General features: G+C 43.4%; 2 protein-coding genes across 3 annotated transcripts; both read left to right on the plus strand.

Moving 5' to 3' along the window:
* Window positions 1-118: 118 nt before the first annotated feature.
* Window positions 119-14771, plus strand: LOC105902379 (guanylyl cyclase 2). 2 transcript variants are annotated; one of them, XM_031571940.2, is made up of 20 exons: window positions 146-428; window positions 1099-1983; window positions 2774-3075; window positions 3509-3863; window positions 4276-4360; window positions 5004-5100; window positions 6019-6150; window positions 6996-7076; window positions 7426-7602; window positions 7934-8090; window positions 8622-8771; window positions 9162-9310; window positions 9512-9675; window positions 10224-10416; window positions 10886-11060; window positions 11459-11557; window positions 11671-11765; window positions 12084-12169; window positions 12465-12553; window positions 13613-14771. In XM_031571940.2, exons 2-19 carry the CDS (start codon window positions 1224-1226, stop codon window positions 12550-12552), a joined length of 3345 nt encoding a protein of 1114 aa, XP_031427800.1. In that variant the 5' UTR covers window positions 146-428; window positions 1099-1223; the 3' UTR covers window position 12553; window positions 13613-14771. The 2 variants fall into 2 exon arrangements, with proteins under 2 accessions (XP_031427801.1, XP_031427800.1); XM_031571941.2 differs by lacking the exons at window positions 10886-11060; window positions 11459-11557; window positions 11671-11765; window positions 12084-12169; window positions 12465-12553 and having other exon boundaries at window positions 119-428; window positions 13221-13657.
* Window positions 14772-16476: 1705 nt separating this feature from the next.
* On the plus strand, window positions 16477-25179 carry irs4a (insulin receptor substrate 4a). The gene is made up of 2 exons (XM_012829978.3): window positions 16477-20123; window positions 22710-25179. The coding sequence occupies exons 1-2, from the start codon at window positions 16796-16798 to the stop codon at window positions 22712-22714; spliced, it is 3333 nt and encodes a 1110-aa protein (XP_012685432.2). The 5' UTR covers window positions 16477-16795; the 3' UTR covers window positions 22715-25179.
* Window positions 25180-25384: the final 205 nt, after the last annotated feature.

A 25384-nucleotide genomic window follows, 5' to 3' on the forward strand; every position in this document is an offset into this window, starting at 1 on the left:
AAAAGTGCACAGCACATGAAACTGCAGTGCCTGTGGAATGCCCATGGCCGAGACATCTAGAACCCCCTTGATGAATGGAACTGCAACAGCTCCCATTTCAGAGGCGAGCATTGGAGGAGTGAGTGATGGATAAACCGAGAGCCCAGGGGATTATTAATCTAATCCTCAGGTCAATCTGAAGTGCCGTCATACACCTGATACAGTTTGACTTTGACAGGATTATGTGACAACATATTTTAAAAAAACCTGGGTTTCCCTGCCACAATACCTTATTTTCTATGCATTTTTTCAATCAGAGCTACAGTTTAGAACCAGTAATCTCATTAGGCTTTATAGTGTACCTGGACATGAATGGAATTACGCAATGTCCTGTATAACTCTGGAAGACGGAATGGAGCTACTCAGAAACCCTAATCACGTCTAGCATGGTAGGTGAGGCATGTCCTGCAACACTCCTTGTTCATTTCTCTGACAAATAAGATACACATTTGACTATCAAATATATACTTTGTGGGGATTTACTATGGGAGTGGTATATGAGCTGCAATGAGTCCTGGATGAGTTTAATTGTTTTATACTCTTATCATCATCCTTCAATGCATTTCTTATCATATCTCGTCTCGTATCATATGCGTCTAAAATTGCACAAATAATGATGAATGGATGTGTTAATACTATGGAACTCCCTTATAAAACAAGGGATTGATAGATTCATTGTTTGTTCCTTTAAAATGTCTGGTGTAGCCTGTGCCGGTATAACATTGATAATAACTTTCTGATGCTCTAAGGCTCTTTCTATAGAAAACAATCAACCACATCCTTTTAACTGGAAGCATACAGTATACTCTTACCAAAATGCATTGTATTTTTTCTGTAGGCTTACCATATAACTATAGGGAATGTTTGATTAAATGAAGGTTATTTTCACTCGATTGCTTCCTGATTGCATTTTAATAAGAAATGTTTTACAATAAAGAAACATTATAAGACTTTATTTGTAAATTGAATTCATACTATTTTCATGTCCTTTGCCGGTATTTAAATTACAATATGCAAGCAACAAGTGACAACAACATTACTGTTTCATCATCCTCTTAGTCACTGCAGTGTCTTGGGCCCGAGAAAGAGGCGGAACAGCTGGAGAAGGAATAGGAGGGAAGGAGAGTGAGGAGGGACGGAGGAGAGTGAGGAGGGACGGAGGAGAGTGGAGCAGTTTACCTGCCATGCGAGGACAACTCTCTTTGCTCCTCGTGCTCCTGCCCAGATGGACACTCACGGCACATGGCCTGTTGCCTGCGGGCCTGAAAGAGCCCCTCGCGCTCCCCTTTCCGCCCCGCGGGGCCTGGCTCTTGTGCTTCCTGCTGGCCGCCCTGAGCCTCCCCTGTGCGGCCCCTCCTCCACCGGCCGTGTTTCGGGTTGGGGTGCTGGGGCCCTGGGCGTGCGACCCCATCTTCGCCAAGGCCCGGCCGCGAGCAGCCGCTCACCTCGCCGTCCGGCGGATCAACACGGACCCCAGCCTCAGGCTGGGCACAACCTTTGACTACGTGATCCTGGAGGAGGACTGCAACACCTCCATGGCTCTGAACGGGTTTCTGGGGCTCTACACGCGCGCCACGGCCCTTGTGGGTCCAGTCAACTCGGGGTACTGTGACACAGCCTCCCTGATAGCCAAAAGCTGGAACAAAGCCATGTTCTCCTGGGCGTGCGTGAACTATGAACTGGATAGCACCAAGCGACATCCCACCTTTGCCCGTACTGTGCCGTCCCCGATCCAAGTACTGCTAGCTCTGGCGCATCATTTTCGATGGGCGAATATGGCTATTATCGCATCAGCTGATGACGTGTGGACAGACACAGCCAGTAAAGTTGCTGATGCCCTGCGGAGCAATGGAATCCCAGTCCGGACAGTACTATCCACTGGGAATCATCCCAGCAGCATTCGCCACACACTGGCAAAGATCAGGAAAATGCACGAAATACGCAGTAAGTCGCCAAGGATTAGCTAAGTACCTCTTGTCTGCTAGAAACGGAGGAAAATGACTGAAAATATATATTTTTTTTGTTTCTTGTGTGTTCATGTTTTCAAGCTGCACTCAGTGATTGGAAACAGAGAGATGAAACAATGTCAGCACAGTGAGGGCCAAAAGCTCAGCTGAATCAGAAATGATTTGCTCGACTTGGACTTGAGTGTGCAGACATCTTTCTGCTTTGATCCTATATATATATATCTTTTAAAATATCTAGCACTTAAAGATGTACAAAACATAACATAGCTTTCAAGCTTGTATTAAAACTTCACACAGAATATATGACAGAATATTAGGATAGGGCTCACAAAGAATGCTTCAGAAAAGATTGTGGGACTAAATATGAAATGTATTTAGTAACTCGCAAACATACTAACCTTGACAGTTGCTATATGGGGGACAGAATTCTTATTACATCTAGCTTAGACTTCAACTATAAGTCTGCTTCAAGTCCATCTTGGTCGGTCCTCCTTTCCAGTCCTTCAAAAATCCTCTGTAAGAGCAGGAATATAAATCCACTGATTAACACAATTCTAGGCAGTTTGGAGGATTTAAAAATGTGCCTGTGTAACATTTAAATACTGCTGCCACAAGACCTTACATAACTCTCAGTATGTCAGCGCTTTCTGGGTAGATCAAAGTCTGTGAAGTCTCACAGATGTCACAGATCCAGAGAGATCAATAAGACAGCTCTTTGTGTGATTCCACTTTTGAGCGCTCGTCTGTTTCTTTCTCTCTCTCTCCAGTGGTCATTCTCTGTATGCACTCCGTGCTGATTGGTGGAGACACTCAGAGGTTGCTCCTGGAGACGGCCGTGGACATGCACCTGGCGGATGGCTCGCTGGTCTTCGTCCCGTATGACACCATCCTCTATAGCCTACCCTACAGGGGGGTGAAGTACCCGCCTCTACACAAGAACAGCAAGCTGCGGCGAGCTTACGACGCTGTGCTCACCGTAACCATGGAGTCAGTGGACAACTCTTTCCAGCAGGCCTTTGAAGAGGCAGTCAGATCCAATGAGTTGCCTGTGAACACCCAGCCACACCAGGTCACCTATGCAAATTAGGAAAAGTATTGCTTGGCAGAAGCACATTGTGTGTGTGTGTGTGTGTGTGTATGTGTGTTTATATGTATGTATGCACAATGTGTATGTATTTGTACAAATGTGTCTGTGTAGAATTCAAACAGAACTGCTTGTGAGGTGACACATTTTGCATATTTCTCACCAGCTTTAAGTAGCAGTTCTAGCAGCTTCGTGATTGTACAGCAGACGTGTATCCATTTCAACAATTTCAAGATTACAACACTCTCTGGACCTTTTAGTCTCTCATAGGCAGAGAGTGTTTCACTGTGGTTCTTCCCTGTGGTTCTTCACTGTGGTTCTTCCCTGTGGTTCTTCACTGTGGTTCTTGACTGTGGTTCTTCGCAGGTAAAGAATTATACTCTCTTGTCTGTTTATGCATCTCTCTCCCTCAACACAGGTGTCCCCTCTGTTCGGAACCATCTACAGTTCCATACTCTTCATAGCCAATGCCATGCAGAACGTCCGGGACTCAAAAGCCTGGCTGTCGGGGACTTCCCTGGCCCGCCACAGTAAGAACATGGCCTTCTACGGCTTCAGCCAGCACGTGCGCACCAACCACTCCGGGCACAGCTTCCTGGACTACGTGGTGCTGGACACGGACGGCTTGACGTGGGAGCTGTGGCCCACCCATCAGGTGGACTTGGAGGCGGACATGGTGAGGTTCCTGGGTCGGCCCATTCACTTCCCGGGGGGAGCCCAGCCCAAGGAAGACTCCAACTGCTGGTTCACCCGGGGGTTGCTCTGCAGCAGAGGTGAGTCATCGGGAAACTGCGAGGTGGAGAAAAAACACGAACAAGAAAAACATGGAGGACTAGAATAAAATTAAGTCAGAGAGAAGAAAATAGATTAAGCAATTTGGCCTCAGTAGTTTGTATTGCATAGGGTACACATAGATACAGAACTGCATAGCTACAGGCTGAACAGTGCCAGAAGTGAGACATGCAGGTATAAAATAAATAAGAGGCTGCAGTGACTCACAGATGGGTTGGTTTAATTTTAGCCGAAACGTTGGAGATATAGAAACAGAAATGAAACAAGCACAGTATCACTGTAAATGAGTCACACGGAAGTGCCATTGAGGTCTTTACATATAACAGAACCTAATAGCTGAAGAGTGTTTGTACACTGTTGTTCTCTAAGATGTTTTCTCATATTTGGTTACAGGTGTGGATCCCTTTTTACTGCTCACAGGCTTCGCGTCAACCTTGCTGTCCATTCTACTATGCATAGCATTCTCTTATTGCATAAGGTATGTGCTGAACATACAGCCCAGTATCTGATCCTATTGGTTTAAATCCCCTCCATCCTGAGATTAATTATCTAAGCTGTTGAAAGTGTGTTGATTGCCTCCCTTTGTGACCATTATGGTTGATAAGTTAGTTGTCTATGGTAAGAAATACATTTTATGTTTTATTTTTCAATGACACTATGTCTATGGTATGACTGTTCGGCCCTAACCAGCAGAACTCACATTGGTGTACTAGAGTTAACTGAAACAGAGATATAACAGTATCCAACTCATGTCAGGTGAGTCACTGGTGAAGATATTGATATGATGTAAATGATCTAAAAATATGCGATTATGTGAAATGTGATCTCATTCAGCCATTTCACTAGGATCTTATTGATTTATGGTGGATTTTCAGCTCAAAGTCTGCATGTTCTCCATTATAATGGGGAGCACATCTATGAGCCAGGCGTATCCTGATCCTATTCATTTTCTGATTCACTGATAAAACCAACAATCCCATCTGTTAAAATAAGCCATCAATTGTTTGCTGAAGACTGGCAGAAGCTAATATTAAATGTTAGTGTTAATAACAACGGATTGCCTCAGGAAATAAGCCAGGCTGCCTGTGAGATGTGTCCGTGTCCTCTCTCTTCACATGCAGACGCCGCATCAGCCAGATTCGGCTGCTGAGGGGGCCCGACAAGATCCTCCTCACCCTCAACGATGTCACTTTCATCAACCCGTCACTTAGCAACAAGGTTCAGTATTTCTGACCCATGATCCTTTGCTCTTGAATTTCATGCAAGGTTACCTGTAATTATGCTTTCAAAAGCGACCCCTTCTAAAGTATTCCAAGTGCTTAACATGAGGACTGAAATTTCATGGGACCCTTTGTGGAGCAGTTCATGACACACAGTACAGCCTATACAGATTTTAAATCAAACTAGATACAGGTAATTGACCAGGCTATTGTATAGCAAACAATAGAAACAACAGAATAGGCGAGAAATAGAAAGAATAAACTTGGGAAAGAGAGATTTAAAAACAACCTGGTTTACTTTAGGCAGTTTGTAGAGATGTGTGGGCCTGGGTGATCTATTTCAGTGTCTAGAGTCGTGATTTGCTGCGCATTTTGCCTGGCTCTAAATTGAAAGACCTTGCTATTCGCTGGCTATGCCATTGGAATGAGAATCTGGGTGAAAGACATTGACACTGAGCAGAACATTTCTTCTCATTTCAAGCCCTTTATCTCACCTGGAGTGTCTAATCATTGAATGCAAAGGATTGCGAAAAAACATGAAAGAAACTCCATACACGTGGTAGATATCTTATCTTAATGTGTCAGAAAACAGGGCAGACAGAGAGACAACATACTGTAAATCTACAAGCCTGGAAAATCACAACACATGTTTACTGTTTAATTGAGCTGCATTATTGTGCATGAAAGGTGCTATATAAATAAAGTTTATTATTATTATTATTATTATTATTATTACTGACATCCACTTAGCATTACTCCTTGCAGTAGAACACTGCAAATGATAATGAACTCAAAGTGGGATTAACTATACTCATTATGAAGCTTTCCCTGTGCTAATAGCGCTTGAGCCACATAAACAGACTAAGGATATGTACAGGTAGCACATCTCACTGTTTTCTTTTTTTCTCTCCACCAGAAATTCAGCTTCAGCAAGACAAGTACCTCGAACAAAAGGGAATCGGATGCAGATCAGAGCATGACATCTCCTTCCACAATCTCCAGCCTCCCCCCTGCCACATATGAGAACTCTAACGTGGTGATATTCGAGGTAAGCTGCCCCTGGGCTGAGTTTTTGGTTGGGATGCCCTCCTCGTCAGAGGAATGGCGGAATAATCCCATTTTTAATGTTTTTTTGAGACTGACCGCAAAGCAGCAGCATCTTGTGGTCACACACCTCAGAGGATTAGCTTCTGGATGCAGTCTCAGAAACGGCTAAAATCAAAACAGCTGAAAGAAAATACAAGTATCTACGAATGTCTAAGATTAAATAATGCTTCAGGGGCCCCATTCCAACTGAAGTTCGCAACTGCTGTTTCGATTACAGTGCTACAATATCAAGGCGTTTTTACAGAAGACGATTCTTGAATTGTGGACTAAGATATGAACCCCTGGTGCTCTTTGAGTTATTCTTTTTTATTTCACAGTCCAGTCTTTCTGTAAAGCACCAGGATATTTAAGGAGCTCTCCTCAAGTAGCTGAAGGACTCACATACATCCTTGCAGAGAATGCCCTTCACCTTGGACTTGTATTCAGCTTTCCTCTCTGTCTGAATACACATAATCTTGACAGAGCACTTTAACACCATTTTCTGCCTGAGGCATCTCGTCACCCTTTCTGTCAGTTTTGATATTTGTCTTTGAATATATAAAACATGTGGCTTCAACTGTACATAGCCCTTCTTCTTATTTTTATTTACTTGTGGTGTATCTTGGTTCTCTTAACTCTGTTTATAATAGAAATGTTTGAATTGTAATTAGAGACAGGATGTGATTGACTTGTATGTTGGAAAAATGCTTTGTGTATCAAATAATATGGAGAGAGGGAGAGTATGAACTAAGCTGAATGCAATTGTGACGTCAGCACATGTTCGTTTGTTTGTTTGTTTACTCCCAGGGAGACTGGGCCTGGCTGAAGAAGCTCCCTTCTGGAAACTTTGGAGCCATAAATCCTCAGACCAGTGACATCTTTCAGTTGGTGGGTTTCTCTCTGCTACTAAAATCACACACAAAGCACTGCAATGTTAGAGATATTGCCAAGAATCTTGCAACCACTGTCTTATATGACAGCATTGACTAAACTGCTAAAATGAACAAATGTAAGAAAAATGTAAAATATAATATAATCTGTCTCTTCCACAAATTAAGCCCAGCAATACAATAACAATAAACTGGAGAGGTTTGTGGACTGTAAGTGAATATATGGTATTATTGGCCATACCAAAATATTAAGAAAACAGAGTGGCGAAAGCAAACAAGAAGAGTTTACGCTATTAAATGCTATGCTGGCTCATGTTGAATCTCCCCTATCTGCCCTCTAATTACAGATGAAGGACTTGCGGCATGAGAACATCAACCTTTTCCTGGGGTTCTTCTTCGACTGCGGGGTCTTTGCCATAGTGACGGAGTTCTGCTCACGGGGAAGCCTGTACGACCTGCTTCGTGATCCAGACGTCAAGCTGGACTGGATGTTCAAGTCTTCACTTCTGCTGGATCTCATTAAGGCAAGGGACACATAAGGCAGGCCGACCTTTACATGTGCTAATTACATCCACTGATGACATGAACTCTCAGTTCTCAGTGAGGACTATGGAGTGATCCTCACAGCATTCCTTTCAGATATTTGATGTGACCACAATAGAAGGTTTTGACAAAATGAGACAATTCAAATCATCTCAATGTTTAATTTAATAATTTAATAAGCACTGTAGATCCAATCGATATGCACATGTCATAGTTGATCTTCTATTTCACTAATGTAATAAATAAAACACTCACAGAGATTCAGGATAGGGGGAACTTCCTATTTGAAGTCTTCGTGGGGTTCCTTCACAGGGTATGAAGTACCTACACCATCGGAATGTCTGCCATGGGCGTCTGAAGTCCACTAATTGTGTTGTGGACGGTCGCTTCGTGCTCAAGGTCACTGACCATGGAGTTAACGAGGTGCTGGAGGCACAGAAATATCCCTGTGAGGAGTCAAAGGCAGAGGGTGAGTGTTAGTTTTATCAAGGAGTCGTGATTAAGTGCACAAGCAAAATATGATAAGATTGACCCGGTACACAGAGGTGCACTGTTCATGCACCCAACCCCATATATCTATCCATTCATCCATCCATCCACATTCTAAAGCCTGTTGTACAGCCATTCCAAGTAAATTAGTTATATAATTGCAATTGATTGTTATTTTTCTGTATTCTGTGTGCATCCATGTGTGTTGGTGTGTATCTGTATGTGTGGCAGTGAACATGTTGAAATATACAGACGCTCTCCATGGTGCTGAAATTTTTGCAGGCAGCAATGCAATAATGCAATGTAATATTTGTCTGTGACTTGCACAATGTGTAACCTGACCCTATTGAGGGGGAGTGTTTTTGTTTATACATTGCTGTATGTAAAAGCATATGTGTGAATGTTCACATACTACTTTGTGTATATGTATATTGCATGCCCGTATGTGAGTGATACTGGGTGCGTAGCCATTAACAGATCTCCTGAGTGTAACTGGGTGTGCACCTCTCAGATCTCCTGTGGACGGCCCCTGAGATCCTTCGAGGTCCTTGGCCCGGGAGAGGAGGTTACAGAGAGGGCGATGTCTACAGCCTCTCCATCATCATGCAGGAGGTGGTGCTCCGCAAGCCCCCCTTCTCCATGCTCAACCTCACGGCTGAAGGTGAGAAGAGCATCCATCTCATCTCCCCTCAAAAACACACCTGATGAGTGTACATTAGAACTGTGATTTCATCTCTGTGTTTATCTCTTGCTACACTGAACACACCTGAGGACTGTACTTTAGAACTGTGATTTCATCTCTGTGTTTATCTCTTACTACACTGGGGATGAAGTGTTTTTGACACTGCCACTGCTGCGATTGTTCAAATCCTCCCAGATTTAATATAAAGATAGTTTACAATGAAGTGCTCAAAGGGTCATAAATTAAATTGAGACATACATACAAAACAGCATTAAAAATGCATACATAAAAAAAGATTTAAAATAATTCCTTCATATAGTCATTGTCGAGTGTTGACAGGGTATGTTGCATTTATAATTATCTCAACAGAGATCATTCAAAGGGTTAAGAAGCCACCACCCCTGTGCCGGCCCATAGTAACGCCCGACCATGCCCCCATTGAATGCATTCAGCTCATCAAACAGTGCTGGAATGAGCAGCCGGACAAACGGCCAGCCTTTGATGAAATATTTGACCAGGTACGCCTACAGTGAAGATGTTGAAAAGTATAATTTCATAAGGCATACAAAGTTCATCTACAGTAATAATCTGTGTCCATTTATACCCATTTCTCTTTCTCTGTTCACACCTCTGCATGTGAGAAACAAACTGTTCAGTTGGTACGTGATCTGGCCCATAGCCATTCATTTGAAGTGAGATTACTTTCTTATTTCCTTCAGTTTAAAAGCATAAACAAGGGCCGGAGGACCAACATCATTGACTCCATGTTACGCATGCTGGAGCAGTACTCCTCCAACCTGGAGGAGCTGATCCGGGAGAGGACAGAGGAGCTGGAGATTGAGAAACAGAAGACAGAGAAACTGCTCACACAGATGCTGCCCCCGTGAGTACAGCACTGGAGGACCTGAAAGAACATTTGCAAGCGTGCACCACACACACACACACACACACACACACACACACACACACACACACACTCCTCATGCACGAACAGACATATGCACCCCTCCCTAAACACACACACACACACACACACACACACACACACACACACACACACACACACACACACACACACACACACACACACACACACACACATATGCTCCAACTTCACATTTCATCCTTCATGAAATATTAAATCATGGTCTAAAAATACCCCCATGCCAAGTACATTCAAGAGAAGGCACTTTCCAGCTTTCACTTCTGCTATGTCACATCTGTTGCACCACACCCAACAAAGATGTGCACTTCAGAACATAGGGCAAGTGTCACAAAGACTGAATTTGCACTTCATTTCATGGAAATAATGTCAAATATACACAGAACACATTTACACCCTGTGCTGGGAACTGAAACCAAGGTCTTGCCAGTGCAGCATTCACAATCAATGAGCCATGGATTGGTAATGTCTTTGATTTACTCCCTCAGATCTGTGGCAGAGGCCCTGAAGATAGGTGGCACGGTGGAGCCAGAGTACTTTGACATCGCGTCACTGTATTTCAGTGACATTGTGGGCTTCACCACAATCTCAGCCAACAGTGAGCCTATTGAGGTCGTGGATCTGCTAAATGACCTTTACACATTGTTTGATGCCATCATTGGAAACCACGATGTGTACAAGGTATACAGTAAAAACATTCTCACAGACATTGTTTTCAATAAAATAAGTAATACCATGCCAAAAAATAATTTATCTCACACACTAATGATCTTGGATGTATTTGAAGCATTTTTGCTGTGATAAAAATGATATGTCTCTGGGTATACTGTACTGAGAAAATCCACTGCAATTCTCTGAAATACACGGATAAGTAAGTCAGACTGAAATCTTCACATAATAGTGGAAGTACACACAACAGCTAGACACACATTGGAAAACATATCTTTCAAACCTGTGAAATATGCACACAGAAATATATATAAAAAAAACTCAATTTCTCTCAGAAATACTGAGTCTAGCTAACGTCCTGTGAGGTATTTAACAAAAGTATAATGCGTTTAGAAACTGGAACTGTGCCCATTCTCTTTACTATTTTAATGGTTTGAATTCAGGTGTAATGATGTCATACAACGGATTCTGATGTGTTCAGGTGGAAACCATTGGGGATGCCTACATGGTGGCATCAGGAGTGCCTGTGACCAATGGTAATCGGCACGCCGCTGAGATTGCCAACATGGCTCTGGACATCCTCAGTGCGGTGGGAACCTTCAAGATGAGGCACATGCCGGAGGTGCCTGTGCGCATACGCATAGGGCTGCACACAGGTCAGTGTGTCTGACATGATGTCTGATGGCCACATCTGCACTGGGTGTTACTTTTAACACTCTCAAATGAAGGCTCAAAATGACAGTGACACTTGAAAAATACTGATGTACATTTATCTACATTGTGGCATGGTTTAATGCCTGGTGATGCCGGTCGATGACATGCACACGGCACATTCACACCATCGAACTTGAACAATGCATCTATGCTACTCTCAGTCATCAAGCTCCATAACTGACTCATGGGTGCCATCTGGTGTCAATTGAACATTCCAGCAGCTGCCTTCCCTTGTTGAGTCAGAATCATTTGATTACATACATCTGCCAAGCAAGGAGTATGTCACACCACAATGTACAATAATACCTCATTGATGCTGAACTGTATCTGTTGGTCCTAGGCCCTTGTGTTACAGGTGTGGTCGGTCTCACCATGCCACGGTATTGTCTGTTTGGTGACACAGTCACCGAAGCTTCTAGAATGGAATCCTCTGGAATGCGTGAGTACATCCTTCAGGAGCACCGAATACACCATAACGAATACGACTACATTTATAAGTTGTGAATTTGACACTGTTCACCTATTTTGACCTGTCCCCCAATCTGTCTACAGCACAACGCATTCAAATGAGTCAGAGAATTGTAAACATCCTCCTCGAGCTCAAAGAGGGATATCAAATCCAACTCAGGACAAGGACTGAATCCAAGGTACAATGAAAATAAATACATTTCAAATGTAATCAACTGTAAAAGCTATAGATGGGAAACCCTGTAATGCTACTGTGTGAGTGTGAGATAATTCGAGATGAGGAAGTGCTCCCATTCCACACTTGAACGCAGACCTCTAGAATCTGTAAATTCGATCAGACAATTAAATCTCTTGATTTAGCCAACAACACCATTTAGTGCTCAACAGTAGAAGGAGGCACAGATTATATAAAAAGGTATTCAGACATAAAAGAAGATTAGGAGCAAAGAGACACACACTCCACTGGATAAGTCTAACCTTCATATTCTTCTATTCAGGCAAAGGGTGCTGAGGATACCTACTGGCTGGTTGGCAGAGTCGGTTTCACCAAACCACTGCCTATTCCTCCAGAGATAAAGTCAAAGTAAGGATCGCCTTACCCGATTTGCACAAGCGTGACTAACCTTTACCCTGGAGGCTAGACAAAACCAATCTGACAGAAATGAACTAAAAGTCTAACTAAATGAATATATCTGGATTCCTCTACTACATCAAAAACATATGGATCAGTCGTAAGAAATTTCTTCCAAAACAAGTGGAGAAGGAGACAAAGAAACATAGAGCAAAACATAACCCTCCTTGGAATTTGGTTGGCCACCCCTTGTTTACCCATCTAATGTTGACTTGGTTTACCTTGCCTTCTTTGATGTATCTTTCAGGCAAATGGCCCAAAAACTGCAGATGGAAGAAATAGCCCGACATAAGCGGAAGAAAGCAGAAAGACAACTTGCAGAGAAGAAAAACTGAGGTAATGTTGTGCACGGAATATGTATAACATTACATGGTGCTTGTGGCCTTGGTTGGCGTCCTATAGAGACATCTCTTTCTCTGGATATCATCTCTCCCTTAACGGACAATTTCTGTGTAAAGTCTTATCGTAACCTGGAGGGTCTATTGTCCACAAGTACATGCACAGAAAAGACCTTTGGTGATCACGACATTCCACCATTTTGCTGAACATCATAAGGTTCCGGGTATACTTTATTGAGAAAATTCACTGCAATTCTCTGAAATACACGGATGAGTGAAGTAATCAGTGTTAAAATGCTGTGTGTCAAACTGTGTGTTAAACTGAATGGCAGTGTTCCAAATTTTGTGAAAATGCACAAATATCAGCTTTTCAGCCAGCAAATCCTATCTTAATAAGCGCAATAGTGGAAGTACACACAACAGCTAGACACATGTTCTCAATGTTTCTATTGGAAAACAACTCTTTCAAACCTGTGAAATATGTACACAAAAATATCAAAAAACCTCAATTTCTCTAAGAGATACTGGGTCTAGCACACGTCCTGCGTGGTATTTAACAAAAGTACAATGCGTTTATAAACTGGAACTGTACCCATTCTCTTTACTATTTTAATGGTTTGAATTTAGATGTAATGATGTTACACAACGGATTCTGACGTGTTCGGGTGGAAACCATTGGGGATGCCTACATGGCGGTCTTCTTTGATGTGTCTTTCAGGAAAATGGCCCATGGCCTGCCGATGGAAGAAATAGCCCTAGAATAAGCGGATGAAAGCAGACAAAGTCTTATCGTAACCTGGAAGCCATCTTTTGTCCACAAATATATGCATAAAAAATACCTGTGGTGATCACGACATGTCACCACTTCGTATTTCAGCAATATCTAGCTATGGCACTTCCGTATGCGACCTTTAACCCCTTTATTTTCTCTCCCCGTCCAATACCGAAGAAAGATGTGCAGACTTAAAAACTAATTCTGGGAGATTATGAGAAAAAAATTGACAAAGACATGAAGAGATGTGCAAAAAACTAACCGTTCATCTTCACTGTGTTTCAGGGTACACAAGGAGAAAGACCTGAAAGACTTCAAGAACATCCTGAGGAAAGCAGTGTGGAAGCGTTCAGCTGTGCGGCAGGTGGCTCAGTACAACACGGACAACGATGAGAACATCATGATGCACCATCATTTCTGAGCCACTTATTCTGACTAATGGACAAAGAGGAGAGGAGACTTGATGGACTAAAGTCCTGTTTCTCTCAACCTTTTGGGTCCACATTGCTGTCTGAGCACAATAAGCTGGCTTAACTGTGAGTAGCATCTGCACTCTAGAAAGGAAATAATTAACGCCTGGTGTAACATAACAGACATGAGGCTTGTTTAGAGGGGGTGAATAAAGGGTAATCAACCACATGGGTTTAACACAAAGACATGTACATCCACACACACACCAACAAAATGTATTTTGGACCACAACTGACCAACATGAGGCCCTAGGAGAGGATGATCTAATAGAAGCCAACTGAACTTAGCACAGAGATAATGAGCTATTTTAGTGAGTGGGTCTCTTGACACAAATTGGACTCTGGAGAATATAAACAGCTAATGTGGTGCTAAAAAAACTATGCAGCAGAGGAACGATAACATTTTTTGACATCTTTTGTGTCAAGTGTATAGAATGTACCATATCATGTACATTTCGAGAGACAGAATTGAATGATTCAGTTCCTTTTTTCAAGTGTTTAAGAGCAGTATTAATTAAACTTTATGTAATAATTAAATGTAACATACAGGGACGCTGTCAGTATGATCTGCTTGTTTGTACAGTGCATTCTCTACTGGGCATACAATATTTTAATATAATTAATTGCCCTGTTAAAGAAAAGCAAAAATGTATTTCAGTTTCTTGTTTTTCTTGTCTTAAGCTTCATGTAGGTGTTAATACATATAGTTAACATATTGTGCATAATGTATGTTGTGATATGTTGTACATTGTATAGATGTTTATGATGTGCAAGGAAGTGATCATTCTCGTTATGTTAGTATTCTAAAAGTGATGCTGTTTACATTGTGATGACTCAGACCATGGACAAACCACCCATTTCTATTTAAATAAATACAAATGTACTGTTTGAAATGCATGGACATAAAGACAACTGATGTTGCTCGTCTGAGGAGTTGTGATCATGGTCTTAAGTAAAGCTAAATTTAACACAGACAAATTGAATGTGAAACTCCATTCTACCACTCCATTAACGGCAGTTATTAGTATTTCGAAAATTAGGCCCAGCTGAGCCATGTAAACAAATGGTCAAACTTCACAGCCAGAAAGGGTGACAGAAAATGAGGCCATTCCTCTTGACAAGAGAATACAAGTCCTATTCCTTGGGAAGACACAATATTTCAGTTCTGAGGAAATATACTTCAAACGGAATAAAAACTTTTAGGGAGAATGCAAGGATAAGGGGAGAGTCAGACTAGGTCCAACAGGTTACAGAGATACATACCCTCTGGCCGTCTACTCCTTAGTTACTTTTTCAGCTTTTTTGTGACCTTTCGAAAAGCATTGCCATTTATCAAACTTTTTACCAATGTGTTTCCTAAAACGTCATATGTATGACATAAGAATAGGAAGTAATTCTTGTTCATGTAGCATACAAACAAAATCTTGAGGCCTGTATAAAATGTAAACTGTATTTCAGAACAGAAATACTGCAGACTACATACACTAATACACGTGTGTGAATGTAAATGACTATGTGAATGACCTCATATTTAAGCATAGTTTGAATGAACATGAACTTGCTGGAATATACCTCCACCAACGAACCTGCCAAGGCCATAAATGACATAATCCCCACGCAAATATATGTTTAAAGAGTCATTTAGCCTCCATTACAAATCCATCAAATACTTCTGACTGCCTGACTCTTCGAATGCACATTCGAAATCGAGGGAAACCAGTTCTACTGTAAGCGGCAGCAGCAGATGGCGACCTCCATGCGAATGTTATGGATAATCCATCGCATATCGCCAATAAGAACATGGACATGGAACATTTATTTAAGAGAGGTCATTTCTAACCAGATTACAATCCCAGCATCCCTCGACAGATTAAAACTACTCTATGGCATACACACGTTGTGTAATCGTTGCTGCTTTTAGAGGCAACAATTTGGTCATATTAAACCAGGGCTAAACGTTTCCAGGTATTTTGGTGATGGTGAAGAGGTGTAGGCCTACGTCACGCCTATATTTAAAGTAGTCTAATCAAATATCTTCCAACGCCACAATAGCCCAGACTGAGGCCTATAAGAACGAGGTAGACTATTCTGATGCCAAATTAAACACCTGAAACGGAGGAAGGGCAACAGCACACCTGACTTTCACTGACAACTGATGCTTCAGGGCTGACGCCTGCCTGTTGCCCTACATTGTGCTTGCAAAAATCGAGTATTGAACAGGAATGGTAAATTTACCCAATTAAACGTTTTATTGAACGGTACAATGTTTTCAGTGTGGACGAATGACAATGTGAATATCGCCCACTTCCTACGCCCACGACTGTGAAATGAGCAGAATAAGCGCTAGTTTGGACATCAGATATTCACACCGACTGCATGGTTTACTGAATAGTCTACACAAATCCATCTTGACTCAGTGCTGAACATCATAAATAGCCCAACCGCTACAAGGTATAGGCTATTTCACCCAATGAGCTCATAAGAATAGCTATGAAATATACAACATTCTTGTTAGCGGTTGGTTTCTACGACTATCCATCACATTTCTCTGCTACATTTCATCATATTCCTCCCTTTTCGGTCCTCCTTCGTACTGTCTGGACACAAAACAAACACCAATCCTAAGGCTTTAGATGGCAGGGTGCCAAATCTGATTGGTCTGTGGCATTGTCAGTCTTTGCAAATTGGACAATGTCGCCAATCTTGAATTGGTGGGCTGACGCTTACGTCACGTGATGTTTTCGCTGGTTTGTAGTGATGTGTAGCCACCATGAGTGAAGGGGAAATAAAGATTGAAAATGGCAATTGGAATAGCATTGCAAGCAGAAATGGCGTATATTGTTGTACAACCCGTGCTGAACAGGTCCGTGAACAGAATTTGAAACGATATGGAGGCTAAATTGAAGGACTTGTTTTAACTTGCGCTGCAAACCCATTAACAAGAATGGGCAGTGCATCAGCGTAACCAAGGTAAAGTGACCTTTCATTGCATTGTCCCATGGAGGATTTACTAAATTATCGAAAAAGCGGCGATATGTTGACGTTGGAAGCACAGTCGCGCGGCGTTACTGTAAAAACAGCGTCTACTACGACAAACGGCGAGTCTGCCGCGGAGCCTCCATCATTATCCTCTGTTAACATCAGCAGCTCCCGCTTTCCACTGCACTTGACGGCCTCCACTCATCAAGGTCTCCAGCCGAGGAGGCAACATCCGCCGCCGCCGCATCATTTCAAAGCCCAGCACCTTTTCTCAGACGAGGCCGCTCACGATGCCGCGATGAAAAAGTCCTTGCCCTCGCTACAATACAAGGTACATGACTCTGCATTTTGTCGTGTTCTATCGGCTGAGGCAACTGCTGCCGCTGCTTTCGCCCCAGCGGCTGCGTGCTCTGCTGCTATGGACAAAGACGTATGGAAGTGTGGATACTTAAGAAAGCAGAGGCACGGTCACAAGAGGTTTTTCGTGCTGAGGGGGCCAAGTCACTTAGGCCCCAGTCGCTTGGAATATTACGACAGTGAAAAGAAATTCCGCAACGCTCTGAAATCTGCCTCTGCTTCTACTGCCAGTGTTATGTGTCCTCCTAAGAGGGTCATCTATCTCTCCCAGTGTTTCACTGTCAACAAGAGGGCTGATGCTAAGAACAAATACCTCATTGCCCTGTACACTAAAGATGAGTACTTTGCCATGGTAGCGGAGAACGAACAGGAGCAGGAGGAGTGGTATCAGGCATTTAATAACTGGATGGCAGAGGGCAAAAAGGGGCAGCTGGATCCGGATGAGTTGGATGATGGATACGGAACAATTTCGCCTGGCACAATTTTCAAAGAAGTGTGGCAGGTGAATGTGAAGCCTAAAGGTCTGGGGCAGACTAAGAATTTAATGGGGGTTTACCGTCTGTGCCTTTCTGCTAAGTCAATTCACCTTGTGAAGCTTAACTCCGAGATGGCCTCCGTGAACCTGCCACTGATGAACATCAGGCGATGCGGGCACTCTGAAAGCTTCTTTTTCATTGAGGTGGGCCGGTCGTCATCCATCGGGCCCGGCGAGATATGGGTGCAGGTCGAGGACTCCGTCGTGGCCCAGAACATGCATGAGACCATCCTGGAGACCATGTGTGCGCTGAGGGCTTTCCCTGAGTTCAGGCCCCGCAGCAAGAGCCAGTCGTCCGGATCGAACCAAATTCCATTCATCACCACACGCCGTCACCTGGGTAACCTGCCACCGAGGCAGACTGGCCTGCGTCGCTGTGCCAGGGTGGACTCCATGACGGGCACTCCCCCGAAAGGAAAGAGCAAAGGGGGGAACGATCGCTTCCGAACGTCCAGCGAGGGTGACGGCAGAAGCGGGCGGCCCCTCAGCTCTGGTACGGGCTCCCTGGTCCACCTGAACACCCCGTGCGTGAACATGTGTCGCGAGGAGAGCGGGGGTCCTTGTTGCGTGCCCGCTTCCCCAGGCTTGTCGTCGACCCATGCGCCGGCCCGCTCTGTGTCCCAGCCGGCCTCTCACTTCCTGTCCGCCACCAGCCCCATCAGTGTGTCCAGCAGCAGCGGCCACGGCTCGGCCTCCGACACACACACGCGCCCATCCAGCTCCTCCATCTGCGGCTCGCCCAGCGATGGTGGCTTCAACTCGTCCGACGAGTTCTGCTCCAGCCCATGCGACTTCCGCTACTTCCGTGCCCGGAGCAGCACACCCGATTCGCTCTGCGGCACGCCCCCCGTCCGGGATGACTTCCGCATGATGGACTACATGGCCATGGACCGCTACCACCTCCACCATCACCACCACGACCTGCATGGTGAACGGGCCAAGACGTTCGAAGAGGAGAGCAGTTACATGGAGAGGGCGTTCATCAAACTGTCACTGGCATCCAAGGTGAAGTCGGCAGTCGGTGGGGGCTTGATGCAGCAGAAAGCCACTCAGACCTCCTCACTGGATGAATCCAGTCCAGTCGAATCCAGACACCATCCAACCAGCGCCTACTCCCCAAAGTCTGACTATAAGCCCTACGCCGAAGTGAGCCACCACCCATCCAAGCCCACCTTTCAGTTCACCTCCGATGTGCGAAGGAAGCTGTATGAGGATGACGGGTATGTGCCCATGACATTCAGCACCGGTTCTGGTTCTTCCCAAAGCGCTGATTACATCCCTATGCATTCCAGCATGCTCCATCCATCCACCTTGGACATACGGCCTTGCCCTTTACAGCAGAACGCTGATAGCTACATGATGATGCACCGGGGCGAAGGCCGCTCCCATCCGCTCCCCAGCCCCTCGTGTGTTCAAACGCAGATGGAATATAATGACTACATGGACATGTCGTTCAGTAACGCAGCTGAGGAGTACGTCCAGACCCCTCCGCCCGACACCCCCAAGTCCCACAGCTCGTACTTTTCCCTACCACGCTCGTACAAGACCCCCCTGCGGGAAAAATCCGGCCAGATGGACTTATCGGCGGAGACCCCAACTGACCTGGAGTCTCCCCCAAGTCCAGGGGAATACATCCACATGGACTTTGGGGATCGCCTTGCGAGCTCCCCTGCGTCCCCTCCTACTGTGACCGCCCCCTTCGCGTCAGCTTGCGATCCTCACTGTGCCCCTCTGGGACAGGACTACATGGGCCTGGACATGGACAGCCTCCTGTTCAAAGGGCGTCCGCCCCGCCACTCTCTCGTGGCCCCTTGGAACCCGCCTAACTACGCCCGCCCCGCCGTAAACGCTTACCTCCAGGTGCAGATGGACTGCCACGACATCGAGAAGCCCTACCCGGGATGCGGGGCGGCCAAAAGCCCGTCGGGCCTGTACCAGCACCTGTGCGCAGGTGAGAGGTCTGTAGTGTGTGTGCAGGAGGAGCCTCAGGTGGTGCGAGCGGAGGTGCAGGGCCGGAGGCGCCACAGCTCTGAGACTTTCTCCCCTCCCTTGGGCTCAGGCAGGGCGGTGTATAGCATGAAGGCCTCAGCCAACTTAAGTCCACCAGAGAGTAGCAGCAGCAGCAGCAGCAGCAGCAGCACCAGCAGCAGCAGCAGCTGCAGCAGCAAAAGGTGGCCAAACCCTGTTGGGTGTGACGGGTCACCTGTGGATGACCGGTTGTCATCTCACCCCACTCTACCGCCAGCTAACCTTCTCACAGTCCCTTGCTCTGGTGCAGGAAGAGGGCAACCCAACTCAACCAGCTACCTCAACTATGGTGCTTTTGACCTGAGGCAAGTTCCAGGGGACACCAGTGGGATCCCCTCTCCGTGCCCCGATCAGGCCCACAGTGAGGACGAAGTCTATGCCAGTGTAGACTTCTCCGTGTCGGGAGGATCGACCTCTGCCTCAAAAGGTTGGTTCTGTCTCTGTTTCCCTTTCTTCACCAAGAGAAGAAGGAAAGAATAGTTTGAATAGAATAATTTTTCTTTTTTTTTTTGCTCTGCTATGGATGCAGGTATTTGTTTTGTTTAAAAATATTTATTTCATGGTTAAAGACTTTAGTTTTTTTTTTTTTTTACATGTGCACATTTGATATTATTTTGGGGGGTTGACTCAATTATCAGAAGGAAGATATATTGTTATGAAAATGTAAAGGTGTTGTCAGTTACGACAGTGAGTCCCTGAGCCTTTACTGAATGTAAACTAAGAAAATATTACATATATGGCAATTCAAATGTACAAGCCACTACTTAGATTCTATGAAGCTATTGTAGTAAGTTTGGAAACTAATGGGGAAAGTGCTGCACATGTGGGTTACATTTACTTTGGATGTTTGTGTTTAAGTGTCTGGGCTACGTCGATGCACCTGGATCTTGCTTCTGGTGTGTTTCACACTGTTTCTGTGCCTTAAATGAGTTCAGCTGCTGCATGTCACTGTTGTGGTCTCTTTCATTCGAGTGTCAACGATCAGACTGTGAATAGTATCAATGCAGATGCATCAATGGCTCATTCAAAACAACACCTGTTAAGGTCTTCATCTATGCTCCATTTACTATTTTGAAGATGGAGGTATTGCTTTCTCTAAACTCTGTGCTTCTCTGTGATGGATGTTGTCAATTGTTGACAATTGTACCTTATGTGCTGTTACTTTATCTACTTAACCTGTTCCAGTACACCTGGGCACAGTATTGTTCTCATTATGAATGATGTCATGCTTCGTGAAACAAGGCTAAGCATTTAATCCATAGTGTTGATTCATCGTTGGTAAAAAAAAATATGGTGGAACTATTTTGAAAAAAAGTTCACTGGTTTGCACCAGTCATGAGATACATTATGCACTTTTTGTATTCTAATGGAATGAATCTGTTACATGGCTATAGGAAAGAGCATATTCAGCACAGGTGGTCTCTACCCCTCAAAGTGCTCGGGATCAAATTACTGCTCAAAAGAGGAAGAAGCTCAAGTTCAAGGAATGACACTTTGAACTCCTTAACTTGCTCCTGAAACGTACAACCTTGATCTTGAAAATGTCATCAGACCTTATTGGTATTATTGGTAATATAAGCTTAGGTAAATATTTGGCCGATACGTAAGTATGTGGTGGTCGTTGTCTTTTGGTCAGAGATGAAAAAAGAGTTGACAAAACTGCTTGTAGGAGTCGAGGTCTCTTTTGTGTTCTTGAGGAGATTACTTATGTGTTTCCCCACTAATGAAAAATCTGTGAAACCCAGTTAATGATTAAATCTCAGTGTTCAGGCCTGGAGAGCTTGTGTAGGCCTCGGAGTAAAATGTTCTCACATAGTGGGTTGTTTAGTACAACAAACACTCCACAAACATTTTTGTTGTGTTTTTTTTTTGTTGGGATTTAATCATTTTTGGTCAGGTTCACATAATTATCCTCAGTGATGTATGTATGCAAATGCTGGAAACTTTAACGTGGACATACTTTGTACAACCTGGGTGAAATTCCTATCAGATGCCGGTCAGTCAGAGGTCAAATCACATATTCACTTTAATTTATTCCTTTACCATTGCTTACATGCAGACATATCATGAGCATGCAGAGTCTCAAATATGAAATCCTCAAATGAAATAAAGCAACAGTATACCTTACTTGTAAGTATTCAGTTATACATGAGAAGGTAGGGTGAAGTCCTAATCATATGACCATATATGCCTGGATATGCAAGTGAAATCATGCAGTATTCCATATTGTGCATTAAGTGACCTTAATTTGGTAATTGCATGTTAAACTGTTAACCATTCATCCATGATTAACCTCAGAAAGACATGCTGTAAAGCATTATTCAGTTGCTGTGTTTCAGTGGCTAGAACTTTTTCAACCCTGATGTCCCATCACTGGGGTCATGTGTCATAGTACTCAGTCTAAAGATATACAAGATTTGTACTTAACCCAGCTAAGGTGTGTGACAATTCTCTTTTGAGTGAGTGTGCTATTCTCTCCAAAATGTTGCAATGACATGAACCTCTTTGGTGCACCAACATTTGCATAAATGGAACAGACACTTGAATCCCTGTCATTTGTACAGGAGTCTCATCTGAGCCAAATCGGCCATAAAACATGACATGGAGGAACTGGGTAAATTAATGGAATTAGACATGTCCTGGAAACATGGATTTTGGATGAATACATACTATGCAATCAACATGTTGGCAAAACGGCAATTTCAATGCTCATTAATTTTCACTGAGACTATTCTCAATAGCATAAATATTTGTCAGCTGTCTATCAAGATTCTCCTCAAAGTGCCGATAGGAGGCCTGTTTGGTATGATCTACCTTAAAATGAGCAGAAACTCAAATATAAGCCTTATCAAGGGACAATATTGCTGCCAGGGTAAAAGATGAATGAAACGTCATCTCCAAGAAAAGTCATCTACCTTTATTTTCTTGCACTCGTGTCCATGTACAGCACCTAATTCACATTTCCTGAAAAAATTAATAAATAGCATCTCTCTTTCTGTTTCTCTCTTTCTAGATTGAGTATGTCCTACTCTGGAAGGGTCTGGATCATGAACAGAATTTTGAAGGAGCGAACACCAGACCTCCAGGAACACTCCCACTCCTACTCAAATAATAATAATTGCACAACCACTTTTGTTCTGCATCATTTTAACATAACTGCCTCAGTGACTGGTTTTAAGTTCTTCGGGATTTGTTTTGTCTTTTGTATTATTATTTATTGTTGCTGAGATAAAAAAAAACAACATAGTTGTTTGGTTTAATTCTTGAGTTACAGTATGTTTACTTGACAACCACACTGCGTGCCACAGCCACATCAGTTGGCATGGCATCTCCTATCACTATGGTACGGACATCATCAGCACATCAGCACTTACACCCTCCGGGCGTCAGCCAGCCTCACGTGGTAGACGTGACCTTCAGACTTTGACCTTTGAAGAGCTGCTTGTGTCACAATACCAATCATCCCCTCCTCTTCCTCCTCCTCACACACCTGCCTCCCCCGTATTTATTTATATTGACTTTAATTTATATAAATGTATATTTTTCCAAGGAGCAATGACTCACATTGCAGAATGTGCATAAGCGTATACTATTTTAATTGTGAACTACTGTTTTTTTTTTTTTTTAAACGCTAGCTGTCATTTGTACTGTTCATATAATGAATTACCTTCGATGTTGGTTTGTTTACTTTGAAGATTTAGCGTAAGTTTCTCTAGAGAGTTAGCTCTGATGACTTTTGTGATTAAATTAAATTACTCTTTTCTGCAGGCTTGGTTATATCAAACGACGGGAGCCAGTACCAGCTTAACCTCTCACTCACTCTTTGTGTTACTTGGGTGAACATTTCTGCCCATGTCATATCAATGGGTGCAACTTACCTGTGCGCCTACCTTTCCTAGTAAAGCATATTACCCATAAAAGTTCAAAATTTCCACAAGACCACAAGTTTCAAATTTCACAAGACTACATGGTTCATTCCAATTTTCCATTATGAATCCAGTTTACCACATGAGAATTAGACAGAGTCTTACACTAAATTGCATCATGACCTAAGACCTCATTCATGCGTCACATTTAGTGTAGCGCAAGGCTTCATTCTAGTTTGGGAAGCCAGAGTTCAATACCGATCTAACACGCAGAAATGGCTGCAGGGCTCTTGCGTCTCCACATCTACAGTACATTTTTGCATAATGTTTACAGACAGTGCAGGCATCAAATTCATTGTATGCCTTTAGAAATGGTACACTCGATGAGGTACTTTTCAGCTCCTGGTGTTCGTGATGCACTGTGAAAGCTGTGATAGGCTTCACCAGTGAAGGGTGATTTGACTTATGTAGCACAGGGTAGCTGGTGGAGTGTCAAATACTTTCAACCGGTACACCTCAGTGACCCTCTGGAGTCCCATGAACCCCTGTTCTCGGTGCTTTTCTTCATTGTTTTGCCTAACGAAGTGGGCAGTTGCCCTTACCATACATGGCCCATCTGGGCAGAGACCTCACGGGCTACTATAGGTGTGCTACTGTATTATGGAGAGATGCTGGATGTGTACATACATTTGCTTCTTGACTTGTTTCTTTGTTTTGCCCCCAATTTTTGGGCCAGGTTATTTCTTATTAAAGGTTGTTAAATGGTCCCTTATTGCCTGTACCTGGAAGCTTTACATAAAGACATGTTGGGTAAGGGTTGTGTTGGAAAGCTGTGTTGTGAGATGTGTGTTAGCTTTACATTAGTAGTCCGCCTGTTCAGAGGAAAATGTGACAAATCTCCTGTAAGTGAATTCCCCCATGACTTGAAATGATAGTTTGTTCATGGCTGCCCCATTTCTTTTGCTAGCTTTTTTGTGTCATGCTAATGTGTCACGATATTGAATTGCTTTAAATGTAAGTAACAATGTGAAATTGAGGGGAAAAAATAACAGTAGTATATCTTCTTTGGAATTACCCACATACAATTATCATCACAGCCTGAAAAGTAAACAAGCTTGTGTTTTGTACCTTGAGCTCAGCTATGAGCGCAACAAGTCAATACTGAATTGAGCTAAAAATTTGCTGAAAATGATGTGTGCTAGTGAATGTTTGTGTTTGTGTGGGTTTGTGTGTGTGCGCTTGTAGGTTTGAGTGTGTGTGTGTGTGTGTGTGTGTGTGTGAGAGAGAGAGAATGAGTTGTTGAAATGCTCATATTCTGTCACACCCTGCCATCCTTTTGTATTATGTGTCACAATCTTGATTGTGACACAGCAGAAACAGAAAAAGGATAATGATTAAATCTGTCATTATTTATGCCGTCTTCCTATGTAAATATTGTAATTTTGATATCCCTTCTCTTTGTTAACCATGATGCCACACATAACCTACTCTCTCTGTGTAAAGGATGAGGTGTGTGTGGATTTTGTCTGTTTAACATTTTTATATTTTATTTTGGTGTATATTTATCAGATTGATTTGCTTGTAATAGAGCTATTGCAATAAAAAAGTGCCAAGGTATCCTTGATCCCTGACTTATGGGTTTGTGCTCTTCCACTACAATGACAAGTGAAATATTACAGAAAACCCAGCAACACGTTGACCCAAATAGTAATAGGAGCCTACGGATATCTCCAGATGTATGGATGTTGACCCCAATAGTCATAGAAGCCTACGGATATCTCCAGATGTATGGATGCTGAACTAGAGAACTAGAGAATCAAGG

This window comes from Clupea harengus, chromosome 8, assembly GCF_900700415.2.
Source record: "Clupea harengus chromosome 8, Ch_v2.0.2, whole genome shotgun sequence".
Taxonomy (NCBI): Eukaryota; Metazoa; Chordata; class Actinopteri; order Clupeiformes; family Clupeidae; genus Clupea; species Clupea harengus.

Coding starts and splice junctions, on each gene's coding strand:
- LOC105902379 (XM_031571940.2), top strand. CDS start 1,224: ATGCGAGGACAACTCTCTTTGCTCCTCGTGCTCCTGCCCAGATGGACA. Junction 3,864..4,275: donor GGGGTTGCTCTGCAGCAGAG/GTGAGTCATCGG, acceptor ATTTGGTTACAG/GTGTGGATCCCTTTTTACTG. Junction 8,091..8,621: donor TGAGGAGTCAAAGGCAGAGG/GTGAGTGTTAGT, acceptor TGCACCTCTCAG/ATCTCCTGTGGACGGCCCCT.
- irs4a (XM_012829978.3), top strand. CDS start 16,796: ATGGAGGATTTACTAAATTATCGAAAAAGCGGCGATATGTTGACGTTG.